Source organism: Amphibalanus amphitrite, unplaced genomic scaffold, assembly GCF_019059575.1.
Source record: "Amphibalanus amphitrite isolate SeventyFive unplaced genomic scaffold, NRLGWU_Aamphi_draft 000047F_arrow, whole genome shotgun sequence".
NCBI classification, from domain to species: domain Eukaryota; kingdom Metazoa; phylum Arthropoda; class Thecostraca; order Balanomorpha; family Balanidae; genus Amphibalanus; species Amphibalanus amphitrite.
Genome location: NW_024881543.1, coordinates 1,198,181 through 1,225,412, shown reverse-complemented (window position 1 = coordinate 1,225,412; position 27,232 = coordinate 1,198,181). Strand labels below are relative to the sequence as shown.

At 49.7% G+C, this 27,232-nt stretch overlaps 2 protein-coding genes across 5 annotated transcripts; both read right to left on the bottom strand.

The window, feature by feature from the left end:
• Positions 1 to 1,187: 1,187 nt before the first annotated feature.
• On the bottom strand, positions 1,188 to 5,090 carry LOC122377593. Its single transcript, XM_043357801.1, has 3 exons — positions 4,772 to 5,090; positions 4,441 to 4,631; positions 1,188 to 2,581 (listed from the first exon to the last, which is right to left on the bottom strand). Exons 1-3 carry the CDS (start codon positions 5,076 to 5,078, stop codon positions 1,481 to 1,483), a joined length of 1,599 nt encoding a protein of 532 aa, XP_043213736.1. The 5' UTR covers positions 5,079 to 5,090; the 3' UTR covers positions 1,188 to 1,480.
• Positions 5,091 to 10,855: 5,765 nt separating this feature from the next.
• On the bottom strand, positions 10,856 to 26,589 carry LOC122377588 (inactive peptidyl-prolyl cis-trans isomerase FKBP6-like). 4 transcript variants are annotated; one of them, XM_043357795.1, is made up of 11 exons: positions 26,522 to 26,589; positions 16,829 to 16,926; positions 16,167 to 16,348; positions 15,587 to 15,816; positions 15,185 to 15,302; positions 14,754 to 14,943; positions 13,803 to 13,941; positions 12,959 to 13,038; positions 12,271 to 12,411; positions 11,845 to 11,950; positions 10,856 to 11,699 (listed from the first exon to the last, which is right to left on the bottom strand). In XM_043357795.1, the coding sequence occupies exons 2-11, from the start codon at positions 16,921 to 16,923 to the stop codon at positions 11,430 to 11,432; spliced, it is 1,551 nt and encodes a 516-aa protein (XP_043213730.1). In that variant the 5' UTR covers positions 16,924 to 16,926; positions 26,522 to 26,589; the 3' UTR covers positions 10,856 to 11,429. The 4 variants fall into 4 exon arrangements, with proteins under 4 accessions (XP_043213730.1, XP_043213731.1, XP_043213732.1 ...); XM_043357796.1 differs by lacking the exon at positions 26,522 to 26,589 and adding an exon at positions 23,448 to 23,767; XM_043357797.1 differs by lacking the exon at positions 26,522 to 26,589 and adding an exon at positions 23,461 to 23,712.
• Between the last annotated feature and the right edge of the window lie 643 nt (positions 26,590 to 27,232).

Sequence of the window (27,232 nt, the reverse complement as noted above, 5' to 3'; positions counted from 1 at the left end):
GCTGGAGTTTCATGACTGTGCTCTGGCGTCATCTTTTCCAAGTGATGCTCTCCCAAAAAAGCAAGACGGAGAGCTGCCATATCCTCTCCACAAGGCCATGGTCACACTGAAAAGGCAAATGGAGCAGGGTAAAACTCTTTCACCAGAGTATTGCCTGCAGTTCCTGTCGAAGCTGCCGAAGATGTACCCAGATCACCTGCTAAGGAACCTAGATGCTGCAACAGTGGCTCAGAGTCAGTCAGCAGTATGGAAGGGCCACAGACATGGTCGGCTGACTGCCTCAGTGTTTGGTGAGGTGGTGCACCATGTGAGAGGTGGTCGCAAAAGCAGTTCGCTTGTCGACAAGGTGATCTGCCCTCCAAAACTGTTGCGCACAGAGGATGTGCAGTGGGGCATCAGGCATGAAGATGCAGCAGTGGAAGCAGCCCTCGAGACCATCAAACTCGTGCACACAGGTCTGAAGGTGAGAAGGTCAGGGCTGTGGGTATGTAGTAAAGCACCATACCTGGCAGCTTCCCCAGATGGCATATTGTCATGCGACTGCTGTGGGGAGACTCTGTTGGAGGTGAAGTGCCCCTTCAGTGTGAGAAACGGTGTTCCCCAAGAAGCGTCCTTCTTGGACGAAAACCTCATGCTGAAGGATGACCACAAGTATATGTATCAGCTACAGGGGCAGATGATGGTGACTGGAATGCAGTGTGTGTTCTTCTGTGTGTACGTCCCAGGTCAGGAGCCACATATACTGTGCATCCAGCGGGATGAGAGTCAGATTTATGATATGTGCCAGAAGCTGGAAAAGTTTTATGTCACAGAAGTCATGCCACATCTGGTGTCGTAGGACACTGGACAGGACCATGTACCGACTAGTGAGCTTTACCTACCTCAATTTGAAAGCTCCAGTTGTCCAGTGGAATGTCATAGCAATGCTGCAATGTTTGTCAGAGGCCTAGAGACTGGCTAAGTTGGCAGCTGATTTGTTGCAAAAATGTACAATGTTAACAGTCAAGCTAGTAAGCTAGTGCATTGTAGTTTGGGTTGAACATTGTGGTACAGCTTTTCTGTTAATAAAATGTACTGTGGTCTGTGGAAACTTTTTGTCTTTGCCGTTTTACTGTGGAGGTGGAGGGAGCAACACTACTCATCACTCATGTAACCCGACTGGCCTGGTGCATCAGTGAACACACAAGTTCATGACTTGTCTTGTATTGAAAGACGTGCAACATCTGACATTCATGACAACAAATATGCTTGAATATACGCAATGTAGCAAGGCACCATAAGCAGGCAACAAATGACTTCCAGCACATAGATGACAACAAATATGACTTGAGTTGATGGTACAAAAAGTAGCAAGGCACCATGAGCGAGCAAAACTAATGACAGCACATATTGTTGGGCTTACTGGCAAGCAGTCATGAAGCTAGAGTTGGTACCCGTCCCACATGAACACTAGTAGTAGGTACCTGTAACCAGATTAGCTTCATGTAACAATGTTCTTGTGTAAGTTGGTAACAGCAGCACAGACAGCAACAATGTTATCTACCTGAGGGAACATGATCACAGGCAGAGACATCTTCAAGATCCTGAAGTTTCCACGCATGCGACCTATCACTCTCTCTACATGAATCCTTGCTCTAGAAAGGAGGCGTGAGGTCTCGACATCAGAGCTACTCATCTGCGGTCTACCTTTTACAAAGGCAGGGGTGATCACACGCACGCCATACACAGCCATCTCCTCTTTGATCGTGAACCCACGATCAGCTAGAATGGTATCACCCTGTTCCATCAAGTCCAGCAACTCAGAACATAAGCTGATATGCTTGTCAGAGGCCCTGCCACCCCAAGACTCTGATATGAAGGTGATAGCACCTGCAGGAGAAATCCCCAACAACACCTTATATGTGTTGTGGTGTTTGTAGTTGCTGTAGGTCTTGGCTCTACATGACAGGTTTTTGGGGCGATCAGTAAACACCTCAAAACAATCCAAAACCACCCTCACATTCCTCAGTTTTGGGTGTCTGAAGCACAGCGGCAAATTGCTCATGACCGTTTCCTTGTCTGGCCAAACAATCATTTTCCTACACACAAAGCCCATGCTCCCTAAGCAATGGTTCACAGTTCTAGACACCCGAGCCAAGGACAACCCAAAGCGGTATGCGATGTCCTGGTGCGTCAATGCGAGCTTCAGCTTCATCATTGTCATCAGGACCATGTCATGGGCACCTACAGGCCCGCTGCACAGAGATGGACAACATGTGGTCAGTAGGTTGAGGAACCACAAGAAAACCCTCACTGATGGAAATGCAGTGTAATATTTAAACATTGGCTCATTATCTTTGATGTGGTTGTATGAAAAACCTGTAGTTCCACGCAACTTATCATTTTCAGCTCGAAGCTTTGCATTTTCAGCCTCCAAATCCTCAATACGCTGAATGAGGCTTGAAATGACCAGCTGTCGCTGGATCTCTGATGGTAGTTCTGCTGTAGATGTTGCTGCATCCCTCGTTGGCTCGGAAGTTGTATCAGTCTCTGTTGACATCTCTGTGCCAGGAGTTGCGTCCTCTGTGTGTGCAGCTGCATGCTGTGAAAGACATAGCCACACATTTTAGAGAAATCAACATGCAACAGCAGTCATTAGGTTATAATTTGTCCCTGTTTTTCATTGGCCACACTGCAACGTCAATCAGAGCCCAGAGGAGTTATCAATGTCACTTATTCAACACTGATAAAAATTTTGACACCCCACCTCCACAACGACTCCATATTTCGGAGTCTGAGTGCTTAAATTTTGGTGTCCGACTCCAAAATGTATGGTCATCGCCCCATCTTTTGGCGTCAGTTTCCGACGACGTCAAAATATGGTGTCCTCCTGAGAGGGTCATGATACCCTTAAATCGGATCAGTGAGTTCGGCGAGGGTGTTCGACACCAAAAGAGGGATACTTGACGCCTTTGTTGGGGAGTGTCTATCTCAAAAAAGGAGTCGTGCATTTGGGCAAGGGAGTAAGAAACCTTTTTATGAGAGTCACGTTGGAAATGAGGTGTCTCGACTCCACATTCTACACTCATTTAACATGGAGTCGAGACTCCTTTTACACATTTGACTCCCAGAAACGGTGTTTTACTCTCTTGTCAAAATGTTCGACTCATGATCAAAGAAAGATGACTCTCTTTTAAAAATATATGACTTTCCTTTGAAAATAAGTGACTCTCTTTTGAAACTGTGGGAATCTATTGAAAATGAGCGACTCCCTTTTGAACATGTGCGAGTCTCTTTAAAAATGTGCAATTCCCTTTTAAAAATTAAAGATGTTCGATTCCCTATTGGAAATGTGCGAATCCCTTTCAAAAAGTACGTTTCGTCTTAATTAATACAGGACGCCTTAGTTCAAATGTATGAATTCCTTTTCAAGGTCTCCTTTTGGTGTACGACTCCCTGTCGAATGATCCCCAATGACCTACGACTCCCTTTTGAAAATTACCTTTTGATGATACGGCTTTCTTTTGAAGATCTGCTACTTAATACATCGCTGAAAATATACGCCTTTCTAACTAAAGTGTCACGCCTCATCACGGGAATGTTTAACCGTCTAAACGGAAAAAGTATACCCCCTAAGTAAAGTTTCGGACTCCTCTATGACTCCCTTAAACGGATGTCATAAAGGTGGCGCTGGCATCGGCTGGTACTGCTAGTTTTAACTTTTCTCATAGATGTCGTTAACTGTCACAGCCTTTTTTCGGGTCAAACTTTCCGCTCTTTCTATGAAGGTTTGAGGAATCTTGTCTTTCTTTGATAATTTTTACGAGTTTGGCAGCTTGTGGTATAAACCAGGGCCATCACAACTTCTGTATGATGTAAGGTGATTGTGTGATAATGCTTTAGCGGCTAAAACTATGTGGAAAGACTCATGCTGTAAATAATAAAGCCTAAGATTTTCAGACGCGTGGCCTATGGATTTGACTCCAATCTTGGAGTCGAATCTAAAACCGGATGGAGGCATTGAAGTCTCACCTGGGAACTTCCGAAAAAAAAACATTTGGAGTATCTCTCGGTTATGTCGTGACTCCATGTAAAGTGATATGCCAAAAAGTCCGCCCCACAGGGGTATCAAAAGAGTCTCTTTTGGGGCATCATATAACCCCAAAAAGAAAGAGTCCTAAGGGAGTCTTGACTCTATTTACGGGAACATGCCAAAAAGTCCGCCCCACAGGGGTGTCAAAAAAACTGTTTTTGGGCATCCGAACTCCGAAATATGGAGTCCACGTGCGCCAAGAAACGGCGTTTATGGACACCATATTGCAGTGTTATGATGCTCCAAAAGGGAGTTGTTTTGACACCCCTGTGGGGCGGACTTTTTGGCAGAGTCACCCTACCCCCCATTTGGTGTCATTTTTTCTTTCAGTGAACAAGGAAGCAATTATGTTGCCATATGCTACTCACATCTTGTCTCACAACGCTATCTTCAGCAGCAGCAGCTCCATCATTCTCTTTCAAAGGCAGCCTCCGCCTGGCTGCGGCACGGTCAGCCCTCTTGACCTGACCCGAATCCGCAGATTTGGCTCCCTGGGACTTCGGAAAGTTGAAGAGACTTGGGATGTAATCTGGATGACACTTGTCCATGCTTGGTTTTCCTGAGAAAATATAATAATAGTCCAATGTAATGCCATGCAAAACAAAACAATGTGTCATTACAATTCATGCCACGCCATTGGTAAAGATATCAAAAGCTGTCCTAAATTTATGGGCAAGGCAAATTAATCAGGAAACTCACCTGTCACAAAGTGTTTTGAACACAGCCTTGAGCCCACGTATGGGACAAATCCCTTTCTTCTGGTGGCTTGGACCCAGGCAAGCCGACGGTCTGCGTCCTTCGGGAACCGAAAAAAGGACACCACATCTTTGCCTGCCCGGGACGTGCATCCATATGCAGCACATGACGATGGCATTGCTCTTAGCCTCAGAGGTTTTCCTTGTCTTCGTTTCCTTAACACAATTACCAAAAATGGCAGGAAAATCGCAATTAAAACCGCCACGTACGTGACCACCACTCCCGCCCAACGCGATCCGCCATTAGCCATGCGGTTTGTTTACGATTTTTTGCCATCCAGGCGCTGTTGCCATTTTTGTAAAATATTTTGATGACGTCACTTGAATATTGTCTATAGGTAGTTATAAGCGAACCTAACAATTGCTGATCCTGTTCGGGAACGGAAAACGTTTGGCTTTCCTTTGGTGAAGACAAACGCAACGTCGACCGCTCTGGGGCTCGTATTATAAAATAAAATCGTCTTTTTTGCGCTGTCGCCGGAGGCGGCGTGTTATTTGCTACGATCGGCGCGTGACGAGACGCCGAAAAACTTTGGCAGTTGGAAGGCTACCGAAAATATTCCACTGTCGATAAACAGCGCTACAAAGGCACATCAGATGCCTCGAACGGCCAGCCCAGCTCCATTCGTCTGATGAATTGGATGGCGGTAGCATTTATTCACCCTCGGCGTTGTCTTCATAAACTTGTCAAGTCGCTGTGAGCGCGCGGCTGGGTCGGCTGTCCCGCACGACAGGGATGTGTTGCGGCACAGTATCGTCGCCCGCCGCCCGCCTCGCTTTTGGCAAGTCACTGCTGTTCGGCGGCGCAGTATCAGCGCCTGGCTGACGTCAGTCGGGAAGCTGGCGTAACGCAGCGTGTTGCGTCAGCGTCGGTACGCCGTGTAATTGCCTCTCGCGCGTCGCATAGAGTAGCCAGACATTTCACCAGCTAACGTCTTCATCTGACGTAACAAAGTGGCTCCACGGTGTATTAAACAGGCCTCCGCAGGCGGGCGGGACCCATTCAGTACCGCGAGGCGACAGCGCGGAGCCGGTAGCTACCAGCTCAACAAGTGGTTCGGCAGTGGAGCGCGGCGAACTGCCAGCGGAGCCGCTGTGAAAGCCGACACCAGCAGCGATGGTCACTGGTCAGTGAGGGGGATCGGCCGGCCGGCGACCAGCCGACAACGGCGTCCGGCCCGCCCCGGCGCGGCTGGGGACTCTTCGACAGGCAGGAGCGGGCCTGGAGCTGGGACCCGCGCGCCCCGCGCCGCTGGAGTCAGGGTCAGGAGGGCGGAGAGTCCCTCTGGAGCAGCTGGAGCGGCCGGTGGAGGTCAGGAGACCAGGATCAGGACGGCAGGTTCAAGGCCTTCTGCAGACGGCTGCAGGAGAGGTGGCGACAGCAGCAGTGACAGTCGGCGCTCTGGGAGAGATCAAACCAAGGCAGCTGGCTATATGTTGAGATGTGTGAGCTGACACTGAAAAAGACTCCAAGGCAGAGACGTGTGGTGAAAGGTTTCGAAGAGACGGCCGCACCAAACAGTGCCAAAAACTAAACGATGTTTGTGCTGGGCTCAACTTGCATAGCGCCTTTCTGAGTGGCTCAGACGCTCAGGGCACTAAAACCACTGTGCGGCTTTGGAAATGTGTGAACAGACTTTGTAACAGCATTCTTTGTCCAATTTGCACAAGACAAAGGACAGTGTTACTTAACCCCAAGGCCCTTAACCCTGTGGTAACTGGTACTGTAATGGTATTTCGCAGAAATTTTAAACGTCATACACGTCTGTCTTTTAGAAAGAACACACGGAGCACGAGGAAATGTTTGTTTGAAATTTTGAAATTGTTTGAAATTGACTTTCAGCAACAGCGATCTGACAATTCATGCTTTGAGACGAGCTCAGTGGTTTACACAGTGCAAAGAAAACGAAATATACTGTTGTTGACTATTGCACGTTTTTTCGCATTTAGGTACCTAGTCTCAAATAATTAAAGCTGTTTTTACGTGATTTTTTTCTTTATTTGTCTTCCGCTGTTTAAAAACTGCCTATTGCATATTGCAGTTTACACCTAAATGCATCATCCACGCTAATGATCATTTAACTACAATACCCGATTACCGAATACACCAGTGAGTAGCGCGACCCGTCTGTTTGAGTGGGGCGCCCCTCTCATACGTCGTCCGCAGTTCGGCGGCGCTGGGCGGCCGATCAGTTCCGACCGTTACTGCCGCTCGGCGCCGGCCCAATTGTCACATTGGCCGGAGATGTTATTGGCGGCGGCAGCGGCGGGAAAGGTCAGGGCAGGGGTCAGGTCAGCCCATAGGCTCGACGGGACAATCTATCGGCCAGCGACCGCCCGCCCGCCGACCGCGAATGGAAATTGCAAGCACCGGAAGCGCAAGACTTGGAGATGGAAACATGCTCATGTTTCTTTATGTCGTTTTTGAATACCAAGAAACTCGTTTGGTTGGTGCGCCCTAGAATCAGGCTAACAAACTTGCAGTTATTCATTTCGAAGCTATTACAAAATTAAATAGAGTAAGAGTGCATAAGAAGGTTACTACCAAAGGCGATCTTTTGGTAAAATAAAGCCCCAGTCAGTCCTCAATTGGTGTTGCTAAGGCATTGCTCACGGTTGTAATACCGCAACTGCACCTCCCTGCCAATATGTCTCCTCTAAAGAAGACCGAGTGATATGTATCCAATAATTAGCCCCTTGCCACCTGGGCTGGTTCCATGTCCTCGAAAGACATACGATGGGTCGAAAACGTGTTGCGAGTCTCTCGGTTATCCAGTCAGTGACCAGAGCATATCCGTCCAAGCGAGATACGTACACGTTGCTTTCGCAAGTACCTAGTTAATTCTTAAATACACAATCATTCAAATCGGCTCACTCGACCATATCTAAGTTAAGGGGGACACAAAAAAACTGACAAGAAGATGACAAACAAACATTTAAATCCAAGTTTCATTTCCATCCGCGCAAGAAGCTGCTCATCTCATGCGTATCTGACCGCGGACAGGCGCTTTTAATGGAGGCAGGACGCTGACAGCTAGAATCCCCCGTGATTATGGCCGAGTTTTGTCGGCGTGTCTGGCCGCCTTCCGGCCGCAAAGTCGGACAAGAATCCGCGGCCGCTGCGGGGCTGTCGGCGGCCCGAACTTGGCCGCGGCCCGCTCAGCCGCGCCATCATCGAAAACTCGGTAAATCTCCGGCTGCACGGCCGTCGCCGCTGCTCGGCCGGCCGACCGTTTTAGCCGCCTGTTTAGTCCGCGACCGCTCTGATATATGGTCGCGGCGACCGGCGCCGCTGGCCGCCGCCCGGACCAAATCGCCTTCTTAACACGTCACAGTTTTAATTATAATTAGTATTTTAAATGACATGGTGAGCTGTGGCCGTTTATGGCATGGAATATTCAGACGGCAGTAAAACTCGTCACGATGATATCGCTGGAAAGAATTTAAAATGAGCCTCACGCCCAGAATAAACACCTCGCGTCGTCCGTTTTACAATGCACATCCCAGGGATCTACAATGCCTCGCATGGGCCTTAGCATGGGATTTTCGGTATAAGCATGCTTTGTGACTTGTGAACCGTGCATAAGTATGTACTCATGATACTCAGGCATAGATGGTCGCACGAACTTTACCAGAGTATTCTGAATTTAATGGTGCTAGCAGTTAGTGTCTCAAAATAGAATCACAATATGTATTACATGTCTCCTGCATTAATAACCGCTGTCCCGATGTCCTTGTGGGATGCATGTTAGTTATCACAGAGTATCTACACCGGACTGGACTCTCGCACCGGCCAGCGGGGACACTGTCAGTCCCGGCTGCCCCACTAAGATGACTGATGACCCAGTGGCGGCTGGGAGACGTGTCGTACCGGCGTCCCTTCCGCTGCCGCTGTGGAGACGCGTCCCTTCCGCTGCGGTGCGGCGAGCCGCGACCATTCAGCGACCACAGCACAGCGACCAGTCCGCCGCCCGCCGTCCGTCCGACCGTCCCGCCCGCACGGCCGGAAGGACCACCGAATGTCGCTCTGCCACGCGTTCCTATACTCGGTCAAGCATCCTCTTATGAGGAGTATTTGATATTTCTCTCATTGATGTCCATTGCGGCGTGCTGGCAATGATGATAAATATAGGTGTAGTGCTCAAAAGTGTCGTTATTATTATTTTTATTTTTTTTTTGGTTCGAACTCCGCCATAACACTATTGGTAGACATATTCATTGTCCATTTAATCATTCCTCGGGACAAAGTGTTTAAAATGAGTGTCATTTTATCTGATCAACTCACAGTCACCGGGTGACCCTAAATACACACCTACTGCGTAGGTGGCTATTTCAGCCCCGGCAGATATAATAGGGTGATGGCTCACGAGACAAGGAGGCACCCGGCCGTGAAACATATCTAATTAGTCGGTACGACACTAGGGAGTCTGGAGTCTGGTCTCTTCCCACATTTAGGACGAGAGCCGGCAGAATTTACATCAGACCCGGTAAAAGCTAACAATAGACGGGACTGATGGTTATTTTTGTCGCTTTAGAATAGAAATGTGTACCTACCTAAGCGAGGGAGAGGCAGGGGCGGAGCTTCCTATACAGTTCCTATACAGAGCGGCTGCTCCACCAACTTGGTATTTTGCCCCACCAATAAGCGTTTTTCCCCACCAGTTTTAGCTGATTTCTAAGATTTTGTTGTTTTGCAAATAAATCTTTTTCGCATTGAAGAGCTTTGGAATGTCTGTTTAATGCAAAATATTATATCTGTAATGATAGGAATTGATTCAGTGTGTTATTTTATTCAACTTCATAATCGGACATTGTGGGTTTGACGACTTTTTACCCCACCAACTTCCCTGGAAAAGCTCCACCCATGGGGAGAGGCAACGAAGTTGCCCAACAATGTTACCCAATGCTAGGCTGAAACAAAACTACATATTTCAATAACAATAAACGATTTCTCTAAAAGGATAAGTTTGAAATTGGGGCGAATCGCATTAGAACCCCAAGATTGGCTTCAACAAAGCGGGAGTACGCTGCCGACGCTGTTTCACAATCTCGCCGCTAGATGCCACTAGTGGTGGACGCCTGGAATGTATACTGTTCCGCACAGCACCCGACCACTGCGGAACACGTTTTCCGTAACCTGGCGGGCGGCGGCCGGGCTCTCTCGCGGTTTTCAAAGAAAGTGTATCATGTCAGAGTTCAAAGGGTAGTCACACAGTTCCTGGCAGGAAGTTTCATGGCCAGTCGCTCATGCAAAACTTGTCCAAATGGCAGCCCGTGCCCGGTGCCCTGCTACGCGGTGTCTTGATTTCTGGAATGACTCACAAATGTGCCAAAGTACCGGTCCACGCCGATGTCGAGACAAAATATTGAGGCAGTGGAAAGTCACCGTCAATGAACGCAACTTTCCATTCGATGCTCGGTGATTTAATGTTTCGCTTCGCACGAAAACGTGAGTGATATTACGTCTAGTATTATTTATTATGAAAAGCCGTAACGTTACGACAGAAAAAAAAAAAATAACCAGTTCTCACATATAAAAATAAAGGAAACGAAAAGTCGCCACCTTCTCTCCTTTCCTTATGAAAATACGAAGTAGGACGCGAGGATAGATAACGACACCCGAGGAACGCTAATGGCCATCTCTCGTATTCCATATCTAACCGCCCCGCTCCCGTCCCGTATCGCCCGCGGTCCCACTGAACGTCTGACGTTATTATGGTATCTCGGGGTCATCAGAGCAGTGGAGAAATCGCACCTCGGGCCGCGACCATTATCACGAGCAGTCCCTTGGGTCGCCAGTATCACTGCTGTGAGGTCCTGTGCTGGGAGCCCGTCACGCCCAGAGGTGGCGAACGCAGGTTTGATACCAAGGTTTATAGTGCATTTAATCGGCCCAGCGGTTGCCGAGACATACGCCGCAGTAATAGTGTTGACGGGCCGGGTCAATCAAACTAGGTTTTTCCGTTATATTTAATAAACTCGCTTCGCACTCCGCGCTCACTCGTACTAAGTACAAAGAAGCTCCAACTAAAAAACTCAACTGTATTCTTGGCTTCAATAGTTCTTCATAACATGCATGGTCACAGTTTTGAGAGCGAACGAACATAGTGCATTACTTTCTACACTGCACAGGCTGGTGGGACACAGCCCTTCGGAGAAGGCCCTGTTCATAGCGCTTCCAAATGTGGAGGACACCCTCAAATGCAGGGCGGCAAACAATAACAATACCAGGCACAGAAATGGCGCCCAGATATGATACAACACTTCAGCTCACTTACCTGAACACTTGATATGCAGCTCAAACCCTGTTTAGTAACTTATTCCAAAGAAAGCCTGCGATTCCTGTTCCAGCGCCGTTTACACATCTTCTACGGCGGTTGCGCCATCCCTTTGGGCATCGGTTAGCCTCCGCCTAGCGGGGCAACATCACTGGCTTCCTGCGTCCAGCACACAGCTCTCCGCTGGTCCCTCCCTTCACACACCACTCTTCCCGAGTCGCTCGTTATCCCCACAGCCGGACACTGCTCATCACAGACTAGTCTGTCCAGTGTCCACAGACTAATCCGTCCACAGAACACCCCTAGTCCGTCCACAGGCCACCTCTAGTCTGTCTTCACCACCCGCGGCCGTCCGCCGTCCTCCACTCCTATAAACTGCAGTCCCAGTTCGCGGCAGCGAACACAGATGTGGGCCAGCTTGTGCCGGCCCTGCTCCGATTGGTTCAGGGGCAGCGCCAGCTCGCGGCGGCTCGGGTCCGAGAGGAACAGCCGCAGTGTGCGCTCCACGTCCCGACGGAACTCGTCCGAGACGCGGATCTCGCCCGCATCGTTCGGGTCTGGGGCGTCCCCGGCGGCGTCTGGTACAGAGGACGGCTGCGGGGGGGGGGGTAGAGTCAGACGGGGAGCTGGGGAACAGTGATGTCACATTATCAGTCTGTATATTTGGAATGATATTAAAGCACGCAATTATTCTAGTGTGCCCCATTCCGCCCTCCCCTCACCACGGTACCCAGCGCACCTGCTCGGAGTTAGTCCGTCCTTCGGCTGGTGCCCTGTCTCCGGCCGATTTCTGTTCTGACCTCTGCTCCGGCTGGAACGCGCGGCGCGCAAACTCCACCTCCAGCCTGCCAGGGCAACGGAGGGTGATGAGGGGTATTTTTGGGAGCGGGATCGACAAAGTTTCACTAAAGACAGCCGCAATTTGGATAAAAAATGCTGTCCTGGGATGACATGATGACATGCAAAGCAGGCAGTTCTACAGTGGGTCTAATTTACGAAGGGCATGCCTCCATTACCCCAAAACTATTACCCCGCGATTCCTTGACAGTCATTTATACATATCATTCGACTGCTCTCATGACGTAACCTTACTCTTTCATTCTCCTCTCCTCTAATACCACAATTGTCTCTCCAATATCAACCACGACAAAAGCAGCGTACTCACAGTTTGTCGGCCTTCTGCCGCGACGCCAGCAGCTCGGTCAGAACGATCACATCCCGGCAGCGGGGCTTCAGCCGCTCGGCCCGCTTCAGCAGACGAGACGCCTCCTCAAACTCGGGGATGTAGATCATGGCCTTCGCAAGACTGTGGAGGAGCAAACGACCGGGGGTTAGTTGAGCAATTCAATAAGTATCTCAATTAAACTGCGATTGGTGGACAGTGCCTATATAAAAAAATGCCTTTTCTAGTGTCAAGTGAAAGTTAGTGAATACTGAGATAGGTACATAGACGTTAACCTACGAATTATTTGCCTATGAAAGAAAGATAATTTTGTAACGTCTGGCCTGGGTTTCGCAAGTTGGTAATCGAATATGCCAACACAAAGCCGGCCATTTGAGCTGGAAATGCCAGCAAGACATATATCATTAGCTGCGTTTCAGTGGAGCTTTACTTTTAATGAAGTGTCTGGACCTTAACAGCCTGAAAACACGTTAAGATTAATGCACCGTGACATTCCCTGTCGCCAAGCATCTATGTCCCACTCCATTGGCACGTCCTATCTCCCGCCCTGCCCAGTGACGGTCTGCTCGTCTCCAGCTCAACTGTCCTACATCCCTACCCCCTATGACCAGTTCCGTCCCTCCGTGATCAGTTCCCTTCCCCTCCACTAGTCCCCACGCAGTATACGGACCGAGTGTAGAGCTTCCTCTGCAGGTCCGGGTCGCCGGCGGCGTCCTCATAATGAAGCGCCTGGCGACCCTGTTTGGCAGCCTGAAACACAAAACATGTGTTAAGACCGATATAAAATATTACAAGGATACGGTAATAAAATTCGTCGAGCATCGCACAATATTTGAGATTCACGAAAGCACGGTTTCAAACTACGGCACATATACGACGGTGGTCGATAATCACAGGGTTGCAAAGCCATGTCAGAGAGGATATCACTGAATGTGCCACCCTCTCTGGAGCATCTGGCTTTGACTGATCCATCCAGTTTGTCAGATTTCGCGCCATAAACCACCCTTCCGTCACATGCCTCAAAAACCGACTCACACTAAAACATCCGTCAAAGACATCGAAACCAATCCGAGCCATCCGAAAAACGACACATATATCTCTCTGGGGATATATCTGTTATCGACTAGACCGTCATATTCTTTGTACAGCAGAGTTAAATAACTCAATCCACAAATAATGAAATTAGTCCGGGTAGTCTGGACTGGTCTGGACGGCCGTCTCAGCCGGTAGCAGGACCATGTCATCATCCGTCGGCCATACTTCCGCCCGAGTGAGGCTGCCATTCACCGACGTACAGCGCCGCCATAAACCGAAACGACGCCAACTTACCACCGTCCGCCGGCCAGTACTTTGTACGGCCGGTTCATCGGAGCCCCGACTGTATATAGGTCAGATGTGCAATGGACCGAGCCCGTACCGATGGGCGCAGCAGGCTGAGACAACTGGATGCTGTTAAATATTTAACGAAATATTATGTAAGGGCGGGGAAGTCGGATGGTCGTACCCGGTCGTACCTCTTTCCATTGCGCCATCTGGAGCAGAGCCTGGACGCGGTTCGACATCACTTTGAAGATCACGTGCTTTGCCTCGCGGTGTTCCTCCTCGTTTTTGAACGACATGTTGACCAGGAACACACGGATGGCGTCACGGTAGCTGCAACAGACGGACACGGTGTCATGGTCCCTGCTCCGGTGACAGTGAAATGGCTGTATTGATAGCGATAGCAGACAATACACCAGCACTACAATAGCACTGATCTTGACAACCGCCTGTGAACACTCACATGTCTATAAAGGAATGCTACCACAACCACAAGCTAAAAAACAAACAAACATGAACATGATCATGCTTTGTGCCCCAAGATTTGGAGACACTTGCCCCAGAACGCACCACTCGCGACATAACATGCACCGCCCTTCCCTTAGCTCATCCCAAATACATATGAAATGAATCACTAAAAAATATCAAAACATACTCACCCTGATATGTCACTCCAACCCACAAGCACACCCCCCCCCCCAGTAAGCACAAAACACAAAACACACCCACTTCTCCTCCCACCCCTGTCGACAGGCGACACTCCAGTCTACCTCTCCCCGGTAGGCGGCGCCACGTGTCTCGCCGCTCACCTCCGACCGCTCACCACCACAGCTCACCTCTGACCCCTCACCACCGCTCACCGCAGCTCACCACCCACAACTCACCTCCGACCCCCCACCACAGCTCACCTTCGACCCCTCACCACCACTCACCTCCGACCCCCCACCACAGCTCACCTTCGACCGCTCACCACCACCCACCTCCGACCGCTCACCACCGCTCACCTCCGACCGCTCACCACCGCTCACCTCCGACCGCTCACCACCGCTCACCTCCGACTGCTCACCACAGACTCACCTCCGACCCCTCACCATAGCTCACCTCCGACCGCTCACCACAGCTCACCTCCGCTCACCACCACTCACCTCCGGGCGGCCTGGGCGAACTCGCCGCGCTTGTACTCGTCGTTGCCCTTGTTGTGGTGGGCGCGGATGGCGCGGATGCGCTGCTCGAACGTGGCGCGCTTCTGCTGCTCCTCAGTGAGTTCGTCAAACTCGTCCGCGTCAGAGGAATCGGTGAAGGAGACCAGCGTGACCTCAAACAGCACCTCCGACTCTGAGGACGGGCGGTTAGCACGGGTCGAGAAGTTTAGCGACATCTCCAATAGCCACTGTGACGCACTGTTCATACGCATTTCAAACGACAGAACGTACAAAACCAACAAGCTAGCATAAAATCGCAAAAGTCAACACATACCAGTTTATACCATTACCATTGTCATCACTAACTCTTCAGCGTCCCCATTGGCCAATATAACTAGCTCATACGCGCCCCCTAACGGAGCTCCCTTACGTACCGGGCGGAATGCGCGGGCCACAGCCGAGTTTTCCGAACGCGTAGTCGGGACTGATGAGAGCCAGGGCCGTCTCTCCCTTCTTCATCGACAGTATGGCGTGGTTCAGGCCGGGCAGCAGCTGCAAACAGACAGGACTGATCAGACGGCTGCCCGACAGGGACCGATGGCTGTACCGGGGCAGGTGGCGCCTCGCTCGGCAGGTAAAGAGATCAACAGCTGGAGATATTGGGAACATTATGAATAATGCTTATTAAACTTCTGCGAGTAATACTGGGCTATGTTACGTTCTCTTTGCCATAACATCATTCCACTGACATCATATAGTACTGAGGCAACTTTAAATGGTTTAAAGCACACCATTACACTCACAACTCTCACACACTCTCTGGTCGGGCCGCTCACCTGACTATTTTCTCCCACCAGGTGCGTCTCCGGCCGGCCGCGGTTCCTCATATAGGTCGAGTCAAACGGCTCGTCAAAGCCCTCAAACTGTCCCACATAGTGCACGGTGACGCGACTGCCGGGGGGCACCTGGAGCCCGGCGCCGGGCACCTTCACCCACTTCATCACACCGCCGTCACCCAGCAGGTCGGTCATCTTGGTACGCAGGATGGCGAACGGCTGACGGGTATCTGGTGGAAAGAGAAAGGGTAGGGGGCCTTAGACAGCGAGAACGGGGATTGAGGAGCGAGCACGGAAAGGCGTTCGAGGGAATGAGAACGAAAGGCAAGGAATTGAACAGAAGGATGGAGACAGCAAAGAAAAAAATTGATTACATGTCAAAAAGAGCCAAAGATTTTAATTGACTGACTAAAACAAAACAAAACAACGGAGAATAGCAAATGGACAGCTTACAGCTACAAGACAGGAGAGACAGACATTCGGTTACTCCGAGTCCGGTCTGTCTTTCTACAGAAAAGGTACAGTGAGTTGTAGTGTAACAACTCACGGAATACATCGTTTAGAGCGATATTTGACCCACCTGCATCGTCGTCGTCGAGTCCCATAGCCTGGCAGTATTCGGCGAGACTGTGGCCATCCTCGCTCAGCTTGGCGAGACCCTCGAAATGCTGCTTCTTGTCCGCGGAGTCGCCGGCGCCCAGGTCGGCCTCATTTTCAATCGTCTTTGGTGCCGCGAACTCCCAGCCATCTCCAAGCAGTTTCCTAGAGGGAGTGAGTACCTGTGACACTCTGATTCATATCCATCAGCAATAGGCATCACTATGAATGATACCTTCCATTAATGCTCCCACATCAAGATAATATTTGGCATTATTGGTGCCAGGAGGAAGTGGTTACTGTGAATTTAATTTGCATGCCTATTGGAGCCTTTCAGTTCAATCTTTGATACTTAAGGATAGGTAGGTACTGTTCAAGCTCAAGAAGGGTACAACTTCTTGCTGTATTTGTAGCAAAACACCTTTGATGCAACTATACCCCGACCCCCTCAGGGCTGAGAAGTGAGAAACTGATATGGTAGAGGTAGTCTCTATGTTCCTAAGGTATCCCTGTCCCCTGCAGTGACCAAAGCAACCCTCAAAATGCTTCCCAGCCAGCTAAAAGTGGTAAATTAGATTAATGATTTATAATAGGTATCTTAATATGATAAGCTAATGAAATAAAATACAAATTGCATTAACTCACTTTGAATCAACCTCCTGTGGGATATGTTCAATGACATCATCCTCAGCAAGCATGTCTGCTCCATCAAGCTCCTCTGCTGGAATGGACTTACTCATGATCTGAGAAAATATTATCATGAAATCAACACCAACATAATGTCAAAAACATCTTACAATGAAATATACAGTGGACATGATAATGCTAAAAAAAAGGCAGAAATTAGCAAATGCCTGCTCAGCAGTCAGCTCCTCAATTTTCCCTTTTAACGCCAAGGGCCGCTACATATAGGTACCAAGTGGCATCACAAGAAATTTTGCACAAGCCAGCTGCCATCATGGTGATTAGTGTGGACAGTTGCAGGAGTTAAAAAACATTTATCAAATAGCACTAGACACATAAATTATACTTTACCATTTAAATGTTTCTGAATCTTACAAGAAATATCACAAAACAAGATAATTATTCAGATGGTTTCCTTAAAAACAAAAAGGTGCACTATTCCAGTGGCGGCGGAAGCAGGGGGGCAAGGGGGGCAAGGGGGGCAAGGGGGGCAGCTGCACCCTAAAGCTATGGAAAGGGGCGCCTCGAAAATCTGTAGAGAAGGCAGGAAGTTAACCCGCGCACCGACGGGGGTCTGCGCCAACTTCGCACCGACGGGAGGGGGGCGGATGACCGCCCCCCCCCCCCCTGAGATCTCGAGAACGAAGCAAGATAGCGACAAGCGGTAAACGGCATCGGATACGCACGGCTAAGATCTACAATTTTTACTAAGGTCATTTTCAGGTCAGGTCAAAGATGACGTCACAGGGGTCGAAAAAGTCAAAATGGCGGCGCTAGATATGGAGAGAGTTTTTCTCGAATAACTTTCGAATTAGTCAAGATAGGAACAAACTAAGGGCATCATCGTGATCCTCTCGTCGATCCGCATCGAATGATATATATGTTGACCTCGAAAGGTCAAGGTCAAAGGTTGACCTCAGGTCACGTGACCTCGAGGTCATCATGTATATCATTCGATGCGTCTTGACGAGCTGAACACAATGAGACCATCCACGCGTCTGTATCTTGTTCCTGTACGGAGTTATTGGCCAAAAACCTTTGGTGACCTTTGATGACGTCACATGACCTCACAGCTGCCCAACATTCTTAGGTGTTATTTTTATCCGCTGGGACTGAGAGCGTGAGATGATGTTTTTCGTACTCCAGCGTAGATGGGTAGCCATACGGCTTCCACGGTTGACAGTGATGACATCCGTCATCTTTTGCAAACTCGTTAAAGATTTTGGGCTGTACGGGGACTCGAACCCCGGGCCTTTGGATTAGCGCTCCAATGCTCTACCTCTGAGCTATACAGACCAAGTACTTAAACGAGCTTTCTGCCAAGTTTTATGCGGATCATTCTTAGGTGTTATTTTTATCCGCTGGGACTGAGAGCGTGAGATGATGTTTTTCGTACTCCAGCGTAGATGGGTAGCCATACGGCTTCCACGGTTGACAGTGATGACATCCGTCATCTTTTGCAAACTCGTTAAAGATTTTGGGCTGTACGGGGACTCGAACCCCGGGCCTTTGGATTAGCGCTCCAATGCTCTACCTCTGAGCTATACAGACCAAGTACTTTAACGAGCTTTCTGCCAAGTTTTATGCGGATCATTCTTAGGTGTTATTTTTATCCGCTGGGACTGAGAGCGTGAGATGATGTTTTTCGTACTCCAGCGTAGATGGGTAGCCATACGGCTTCCACGGTTGACAGTGATGACATCCGTCATCTTTTGCAAACTCGTTAAAGATTTTGGGCTGTACGGGGACTCGAACCCCGGGCCTTTGGATTAGCGCTCCAATGCTCTACCTCTGAGCTATACAGACCAAGTACTTTAACGAGCTTTCTGCCAAGTTTTATGCGGATCATTCTTAGGTGTTATTTTTATCCGCTGGGACTGAGAGCGTGAGATGATGTTTTTCGTACTCCAGCGTAGATGGGTAGCCATACGGCTTCCACGGTTGACAGTGATGACATCCGTCATCTTTTGCAAACTCGTTAAAGATTTTGGGCTGTACGGGGACTCGAACCCCGGGCCTTTGGATTAGCGCTCCAATGCTCTACCTCTGAGCTATACAGACCAAGTACTTTAACGAGCTTTCTGCCAAGTTTTATGCGGATCATTCTTAGGTGTTATTTTTATCCGCTGGGACTGAGAGCGTGAGATGATGTTTTTCGTACTCCAGCGTAGATGGGTAGCCATACGGCTTCCACGGTTGACAGTGATGACATCCGTCATCTTTTGCAAACTCGTTAAAGATTTTGGGCTGTACGGGGACTCGAACCCCGTACAGCCCAAAATCTTTAACGAGTTTGCAAAAGATGACGGATGTCATCACTGTCAACCGTGGAAGCCGTATGGCTACCCATCTACGCTGGAGTACGAAAAACATCATCTCACGCTCTCAGTCCCAGCGGATAAAAATAACACCTAAGAATGATCCGCATAAAACTTGGCAGAAAGCTCGTTAAAGTACTTGGTCTGTATAGCTCAGAGGTAGAGCATTGGAGCGCTAATCCAAAGGCCCGGGGTTCGAGTCCCCGTACAGCCCAAAATCTTTAACGAGTTTGCAAAAGATGACGGATGTCATCACTGTCAACCGTGGAAGCCGTATGGCTACCCATCTACGCTGGAGTACGAAAAACATCATCTCACGCTCTCAGTCCCAGCGGATAAAAATAACACCTAAGAATGATCCGCATAAAACTTGGCAGAAAGCTCGTTAAAGTACTTGGTCTGTATAGCTCAGAGGTAGAGCATTGGAGCGCTAATCCAAAGGCCCGGGGTTCGAGTCCCCGTACAGCCCAAAATCTTTAACGAGTTTGCAAAAGATGACGGATGTCATCACTGTCAACCGTGGAAGCCGTATGGCTACCCATCTACGCTGGAGTACGAAAAACATCATCTCACGCTCTCAGTCCCAGCGGATAAAAATAACACCTAAGAATGATCCGCATAAAACTTGGCAGAAAGCTCGTTAAAGTACTTGGTCTGTATAGCTCAGAGGTAGAGCATTGGAGCGCTAATCCAAAGGCCCGGGGTTCGAGTCCCCGTACAGCCCAAAATCTTTAACGAGTTTGCAAAAGATGACGGATGTCATCACTGTCAACCGTGGAAGCCGTATGGCTACCCATCTACGCTGGAGTACGAAAAACATCATCTCACGCTCTCAGTCCCAGCGGATAAAAATAACACCTAAGAATGATCCGCATAAAACTTGGCAGAAAGCTCGTTAAAGTACTTGGTCTGTATAGCTCAGAGGTAGAGCATTGGAGCGCTAATCCAAAGGCCCGGGGTTCGAGTCCCCGTACAGCCCAAAATCTTTAACGAGTTTGCAAAAGATGACGGATGTCATCACTGTCAACCGTGGAAGCCGTATGGCTACCCATCTACGCTGGAGTACGAAAAACATCATCTCACGCTCTCAGTCCCAGCGGATAAAAATAACACCTAAGAATGATCCGCATAAAACTTGGCAGAAAGCTCGTTAAAGTACTTGGTCTGTATAGCTCAGAGGTAGAGCATTGGAGCGCTAATCCAAAGGCCCGGGGTTCGAGTCCCCGTACAGCCCAAAATCTTTAACGAGTTTGCAAAAGATGACGGATGTCATCACTGTCAACCGTGGAAGCCGTATGGCTACCCATCTACGCTGGAGTACGAAAAACATCATCTCAGCTGCCCAACAGCAAAACAGACCTCAAGGTAGTGAAGGTTGATCGTATATGAAGTCATGTATGGTATATGGGGCCATTCCGACCCGTTTTAGTGGTAAAAACAGGGAGTTGATTTTTCCCCCATTGACTTATAATGGGGAGGTCGCGAAATTGACCTGACCTTAGGTCACCGATATCAAAATTCCGAGATATACAAATTGTAGCTACTAATGACCTAATAATATCCTGCGACTTTCAAAGGCCTCCGACATCTACTGTAGCTCTGGCACGGTGACAAAGTTGCAAAAAAGTGACTTCAGGTTGGGTCATTCAAAGTGACCTGGTGACCTGACCTTAAAAGGTAGGAGGTTCAAACTTGCACACCATGTGTAAAATTGATGAGGTTATAGTCATACCAAATTTCGCGCCGCGCCGCGGTTTTCCCGCTATTCGCGAAAAACCTCAGGGGGGGGGCGGATATCCGCCCCCCCCCGTCGGTGCGAGGGTTAAGAGGTGCGGCAGCCATAAAGCTGAGCAGTGCGACACCGCAACTGATAAAGGCACTTGTGACACGAAGAGGGTGGCAATGACGTGGGAAAAGTATCTTTTGATATGCTGAAGAGTGGAGGGCATCCTTATCTGAAACAAAGGCAGATGCTGCCGACCCTGTCGAATATGTAATCTTGCCAGGCGATAAAGGCTAGGAGGGCGCAGCCACTCGAGTCTCGAGAAGCGCGCCATGCGGAAGAGGGGCGCCTGCATGCGAAAGAGGGGCGCCTGTGTGTGGGACGAAAAAGAAACATTTATGGAGACGTCTTTGAAGGCAATAGCCTCCGAACGCCAACACGAACATATGAGAGCTTATAGCGTTGCAGGCTCCATGCGACAAAAAGGGGCGCCTGATGGCCGATATGCGAGAGGAAATTAGTTTGTGTAACATTTATTGGGGGCGGTTTGCCGTTTACAACATATGAATGTTAAGGGAGGTCCAAGATTGAGGCCTGTAAAATTGCACTGTCCGTATGGGCGGTTACACCCCTAGTGCTAGGGCGTATTTTGCGTTTTTTTTTTTTTTTTTACTGGGGAGATGATTATGACCAGGAATAGCACTCTGCAAACTTCTATGGGCGCCTGTATAGGGGCGAAACTGATTTTCCAGTGCAGGGACGGCCATCGGCATTGTGAGGCGGCATTCATTCCACTGGGGCGTCTGCCAGTGTTGAAGGGCGGTATTCATTTCAATGGGGCGCCCGTTGGTGTTGATGGGCGACATGTATCACCTGGGGCGCATATCGGAGATTGGGGCGGCATTAATTTCACTGAGGCGCCTATCGGCGTTGACGGGTGGTATTTATTCATCCGGGGCGCTTATCGGTGGTATAGGCCGGCATTCGCTTCACTGAGGTGCCTATCGGTGTTTTAACCCTCGCCGGCCGAGAGGGGGGGGGGGGCGGGTGCCGCCCCCCCCCATAGGGTTTTTTCGCGATAGCTCCGAACACGCTGGCGATAGAGAGCTGAAACTTGGCATACCTGACCTTTGATCCAAGCCGCATCTTTTGACACCAACTGCATTTTTGGGTCAGGTCAGGTCACTGACCTATGACGTCATAAGTGAACCTCAGCACGGTCTTCAGATGTCGCAACTTCGCAACGCCCTCACTGCCAGAGGAGATGTCACAGGGAAATGAAACTTGCAGGATCTAGTATCCATTATGAGTCCCACAACTTGTATATCTCGGATTTTTCCTAAAGGTCATATGAGGTCAGGTCATTTTCGTGACCTCACCATTATAAATAAGTCAATGGGGAAAAATGAAAACTGCTATTCTGGCGCCGGGAACGATCTCCAACTATCTCAAGCACACAGAATCGTGATTTTATGCACTCCTTGCAAGGTTAGATGCGTCACTTTTGCAATGTTGACCTTGCGTGACGTCATTTATGACGTCATCAAGGTCATATTAGTTTTTCGTCAATAACTCTTGATCACATTGAGCTAGCGAGTCGGGAAAGCCACCAATGGACTCAGAAAGACCTGCCGATTCGAATGATATGCGACATGACCTCTTTCGACCAGCATCGTGACCTGGGGGTGCTGACCTGACCTTTACCTGAGCCCTGAGGTCAACACCCCAAGTTGACCTGACCCGGACAAAAAGTATATCATTTGACGCGCCTGAGCGAGACGAACACGATGCTGCCGAAATCGGCGCTCTGCGGCCGTTTTTTGCGAAGTTATTCACCAAAAACCAAACCGTACCTTGGGGCACTTGACCTGACCTCAGAGGTCACCGGTTAACCTAGGACCTTAAAATCGGGTACCAATCTCTGTGTCTTGTAACGGTGCACACGCTCGTTTTTTCCGCGACGCGCTAGCTCCACCAGGGGCAAAACGGCGAGGGGGGTCGTACCCGCCCCCCCTCGGCCGACGCGTATGTAGAAAACCAATAGGTCCGGCAAGGGTTAAGGCGGCAGTAAATCCACTGGTGTCTGGGGCGCCTACCGGCGTCGAAGGGCGACATTCATAATTCATTTCACTGGGAGGCATATTGGTGTTGATGTGTAACATTCATTCTCCTGGGGCGCCCGGCAATGGTAAGGGGCGCCCAGCGGGAAGGGGCGCTTCAATATCGTTTGCACCCCTATCCTAGAATACCTTCCGCCGCCACTGCACTATTCACAGTTCACACTGACAAAAAATGAACACATTACAGGCATGCTAGTCACTTAGTGACTACGGCAGCCTAGAATCAGCTGTGCGACCGATGGGCAGCATAACACTGAAAGTCATAAGCAGCGGAACGGGGGGCACCGTGCCCCCCTTTGACTTTGACATTTTAACATTAGCCCTACGGGCGTTGCATGGAAAATAAGGGACCAAAAGTAAGCAATGCCCCCCTTAATTGAAGGTGTTCCACCACCACCACCGAAAATAATCATACTTACCTACAAAACTCACCAGCGATAATACCCCTGAAAATATATCAGCATCCGCGAAAGCTTTCAACACATGTGTGTGCCCCCACATATCAGGCGCTAAAAAGACAAGCATTGAAATAGAACTAAAATGCAGCACAATTTTGACAGTTAGTTGTACCTAGTTTAATTGTTTGTCGGTGAATAAGTTACCAGACAGTTGAGTGTGTTGCAATATTCTATATCTAAAATGAGTTTTTGTAAGCTAGCAGGTTATGTTAAGCCAAGGGATGTCGGTTTTTATGAGTAAAGAGGCTCTATACTATATTTTCTTTTTTACTAAACTTTGCTGCATTTTTATTGTGGCATTTCTGCTGCGCCTCATACATATCCAGCGCAAACAAAGGAAATGGCGTCGGGGGATCTGAAGAAAATACTATTCGACTGCCATCCTCTAGCAGCCATCTCATGACTCTAGACTAGAGTCGTTGCCGATTGAAACAAAATAACTTTGACTGAATTGAAAAAGACAATTTCATTCGCAGTTTTGGAAATGATGACATTATTGACCTCTTTGACCTAAAAAGGATATCTTTTGGCATTTTGACCTTTAGCAGCAATCCTACAACCACAACTAGGCAGATGTTGGGCCTATTTATAGTCACCGTGGTTGGACCAATCCAGCCGAAAGTTACATCGGTTACACCACTCGATTTGTCAACTAAGGAAATTGCATGCAGGCTGGGACGTTTTTTTGTCGTTATAGGATAGCTACTGCTAGGCTTCAGCAAGTGAAAACGTCAGGTTGACCTCTCAAGGTCAACGATGTCACCCATAGGCGTAGGAACAGGGGGGGCCGGGGGGGCCATGGCCCCCCCACTTTCGGAGGTGGGGGGGCCAGCAATGTTAACTGGCCCCCCCACTTTTTGCTGTCTGTACCTAACCTACCACCCGGTAACTTGACAACTATTCAGCTTGCCCTTTAATGAGGATTCCTTTTTGTTTCTACAGCGTTATTGGCCGCAATTTCCTTCACTCAATGAAGGAAACCATATCAGAGACAAGACTGTGAGTCCTGGTGACAACATTTTGTTGAATACGAGGCGCGGGACAGCGAGCACTAAAAAGGTATAGGCAATACTAAGACAATACTAGCACGGTGCAGGAGAATGCGTATACAAACGACCAACGCTTGACCGGATCTGCTTGGAGTCGGCATAGTTCGTCACAGGCGTAGTAGCTGGGGGCCAGGGTGACCGTGCCTCAGCCTCGGTTCAAACAGGCTGGGGGCCAGCAATGTCTGTTTCTGCCCCTCCCCCTTCCACTTTCAGTGCAGTGGCGGTCGCAGAGGGGGATCAGGGCCATGCCCTTCCCCCCTCCAAAGGCTAATCAGGGGGCCATCATATCATTTGGCCCCCCCAAACAACCAATGGGCCCCCATGGGCGTATGGGGCTCTGGCCCTTATTCGATTGTCACGAGACTCAAGAATCCCACGCTAGCTATTAACAGCTCCCAAACCAGTCTTTGAGGGTCCTACACTGATCTCGGAGGGCCCTTCAGTGGCGGTCAAGCGCCCACATTGACCGCTGAGAACCCACATTGACCTCATTTGAGGGCCCCTAAACCGGCCTCAAGGGCCCAGCCGGCGTCTGAGGGCCTCACACCGGCCTCTGGTGGCCTCATTTCTGTCTCTGGGGTCCCAAGACTAGCCTTTAGGTGCCTTTGAGGGCCCCGCACTGAATTCTGAAGACCCGATGCCGGCCTCTAAGGGTCCGCATCGGCCTCTGAGGGTCCACCTTGGCCTAAGGGTCCAACGCCGGCCCATGCCGGTCTTTTAGGGCCCCACACTGACCTCTAAGGGCCCATGCTGACCTGTAAGGACACGCATTAGTCTCTGAGGGCCTTGCACGGGATTCTGAAGACCTGATGCCGGCCTCTGAGGCCCATCTTGGTTTTTGAGGGTCTTCTGCTGGCCTCTGGGGTCCAACACCGGCCCATGCCGGCATTTTAGGGTCCCACACTGACCTCTGAGGGCCCATACTGGCCTGTAAGGACCCACATTAGCCTCTGATGGCCCAAGTCGGCATCTGAAGGTCTCATCCTGCCCTTTGCAGGCCCTGTACTGGTCTCTGAGGGCCTTAACCCTCGCAGGCCGGGGGGGGGGGGGCGGGTGCTGCCCCTCCATAGGTTTTTTTGCGATAGCTCCGAACACGCCGGCGATAGAGAGCTGAAGCTTGGCATACCTGACCTTTGAATCAAACGGGATCTTTCGACACCAACCGCATTTTCGGGTCAGATCAGGTCACTGACCCATGTGGTCATAAGTGAACCTCTGCACGGTCTTCAGATGTCGCAACTTCGCAACGCCCTCACTGCCAGAGGAGATTTCACAGGGAAATGAACCTTGGAGGACCTAGTATCCAATAGGAGTCTCTCAACTTGTATAATGTATATCTCGGATTTTTCCTAAAGTTCATATGAGGTCAGGTCATTTTCGTGACCTCACCATTAGGTATAAGTCAATGGGGATAAACTGAAAACTTTTTCTGGCGCCGGGAACGATCGATCTCCAACTATCTCAAGCACACCGAATCGTGATTTCATGCACTCCTTGCAAGGTTCGATGCGTCACTTTTGCAATGTTGACCTTGCGCGACGTCATTTATGAAGTTATTACCTGAGCATGACCGTATGTACCTACTGTGCACTCAACATAATGGTCTGTTCGTTTATTGCAGAGAGTTGCCTCATTCAATGAACAATAAACTCGAATGTTTGAAATGCTTATCCAGCTATGAGGCAACTCCACTGAAGTTTTGCTATCTGATCGAGCCGACAAGCCTGCAACTACAGCTATGACCACTCCTGCTCAACCTACGCCCTCTGCAATCCAGTTGCAGTGCCCCTGGCCCAACTGTGGGTTCCAGACTCCGGCGCTTGACGGGTCAGTGGGCATTCAGCTGCTGCAGATGCATCAGACAGCGTCGCACCCACCAACCGCTGCTGCCGCCCCTGAGAAGGCCAAGTTACCAACACTGGAGGTCTCGCCAGATGGTGTTGTAACAGACACGGCGCTGGGGGTCTTCAGGCAGCAGCTCACGACCTACAAGCGAAGGGCCGGCATATCTGGCGATGACCCAGACACTGTCTTGCAAGCGCTGCCTTCGCCTGCGTACAGCCTGTTGTACAGTCACCAGCACTTGCTACCCATCACCCCCGGACGGCGGGGGAGCAAGCTACCACCGCCCTTGCGAGACTAGCGCCGCCATGCGCCAAGAAGTGGAAACACCACGTGACTGAGGCCACGTGAGGGCAGGGTCACGTGATGGAGGGGCGGAGCATAGCAGCTTTTGCGCCCGACACTAACTGAAATGCGGCGCTGTGATTGGGCGCCTTAGCATGAATGAAGCCCCGGCGCCAGAATCAGCCGTTCGCCTTATATGGAAGGTTAGCCTGTGCGTTTCACCGTTCTGTGTTGGTTTGAGAGCCACGGCACCATACGAATTGTGAGCCCCTTTGAACGGGTCACCGCCCGAGGCACTGAGGCGACGGCTGTGCGGGCTGTGCCGGGCAAAACCTAGCCTGGTGGGAGAGGTGGGCCAGGGAAAGTGCGATCGAGCAGCCACACTGGGACGTGGATTGGTATTATCTAACCGCGACAAACGATGTCAGCAGCCTCCTCTTCTCGTTGACACAAAAAGTTTGACAGACAACGTGGGCAGTCCCCAATCAAAAGCTACTAAACGATTCAGTTAAGAATTTGGCGAGATAACCAGACCCAATAAAAAGTTTTTAATTCGATTTTGATTGACAA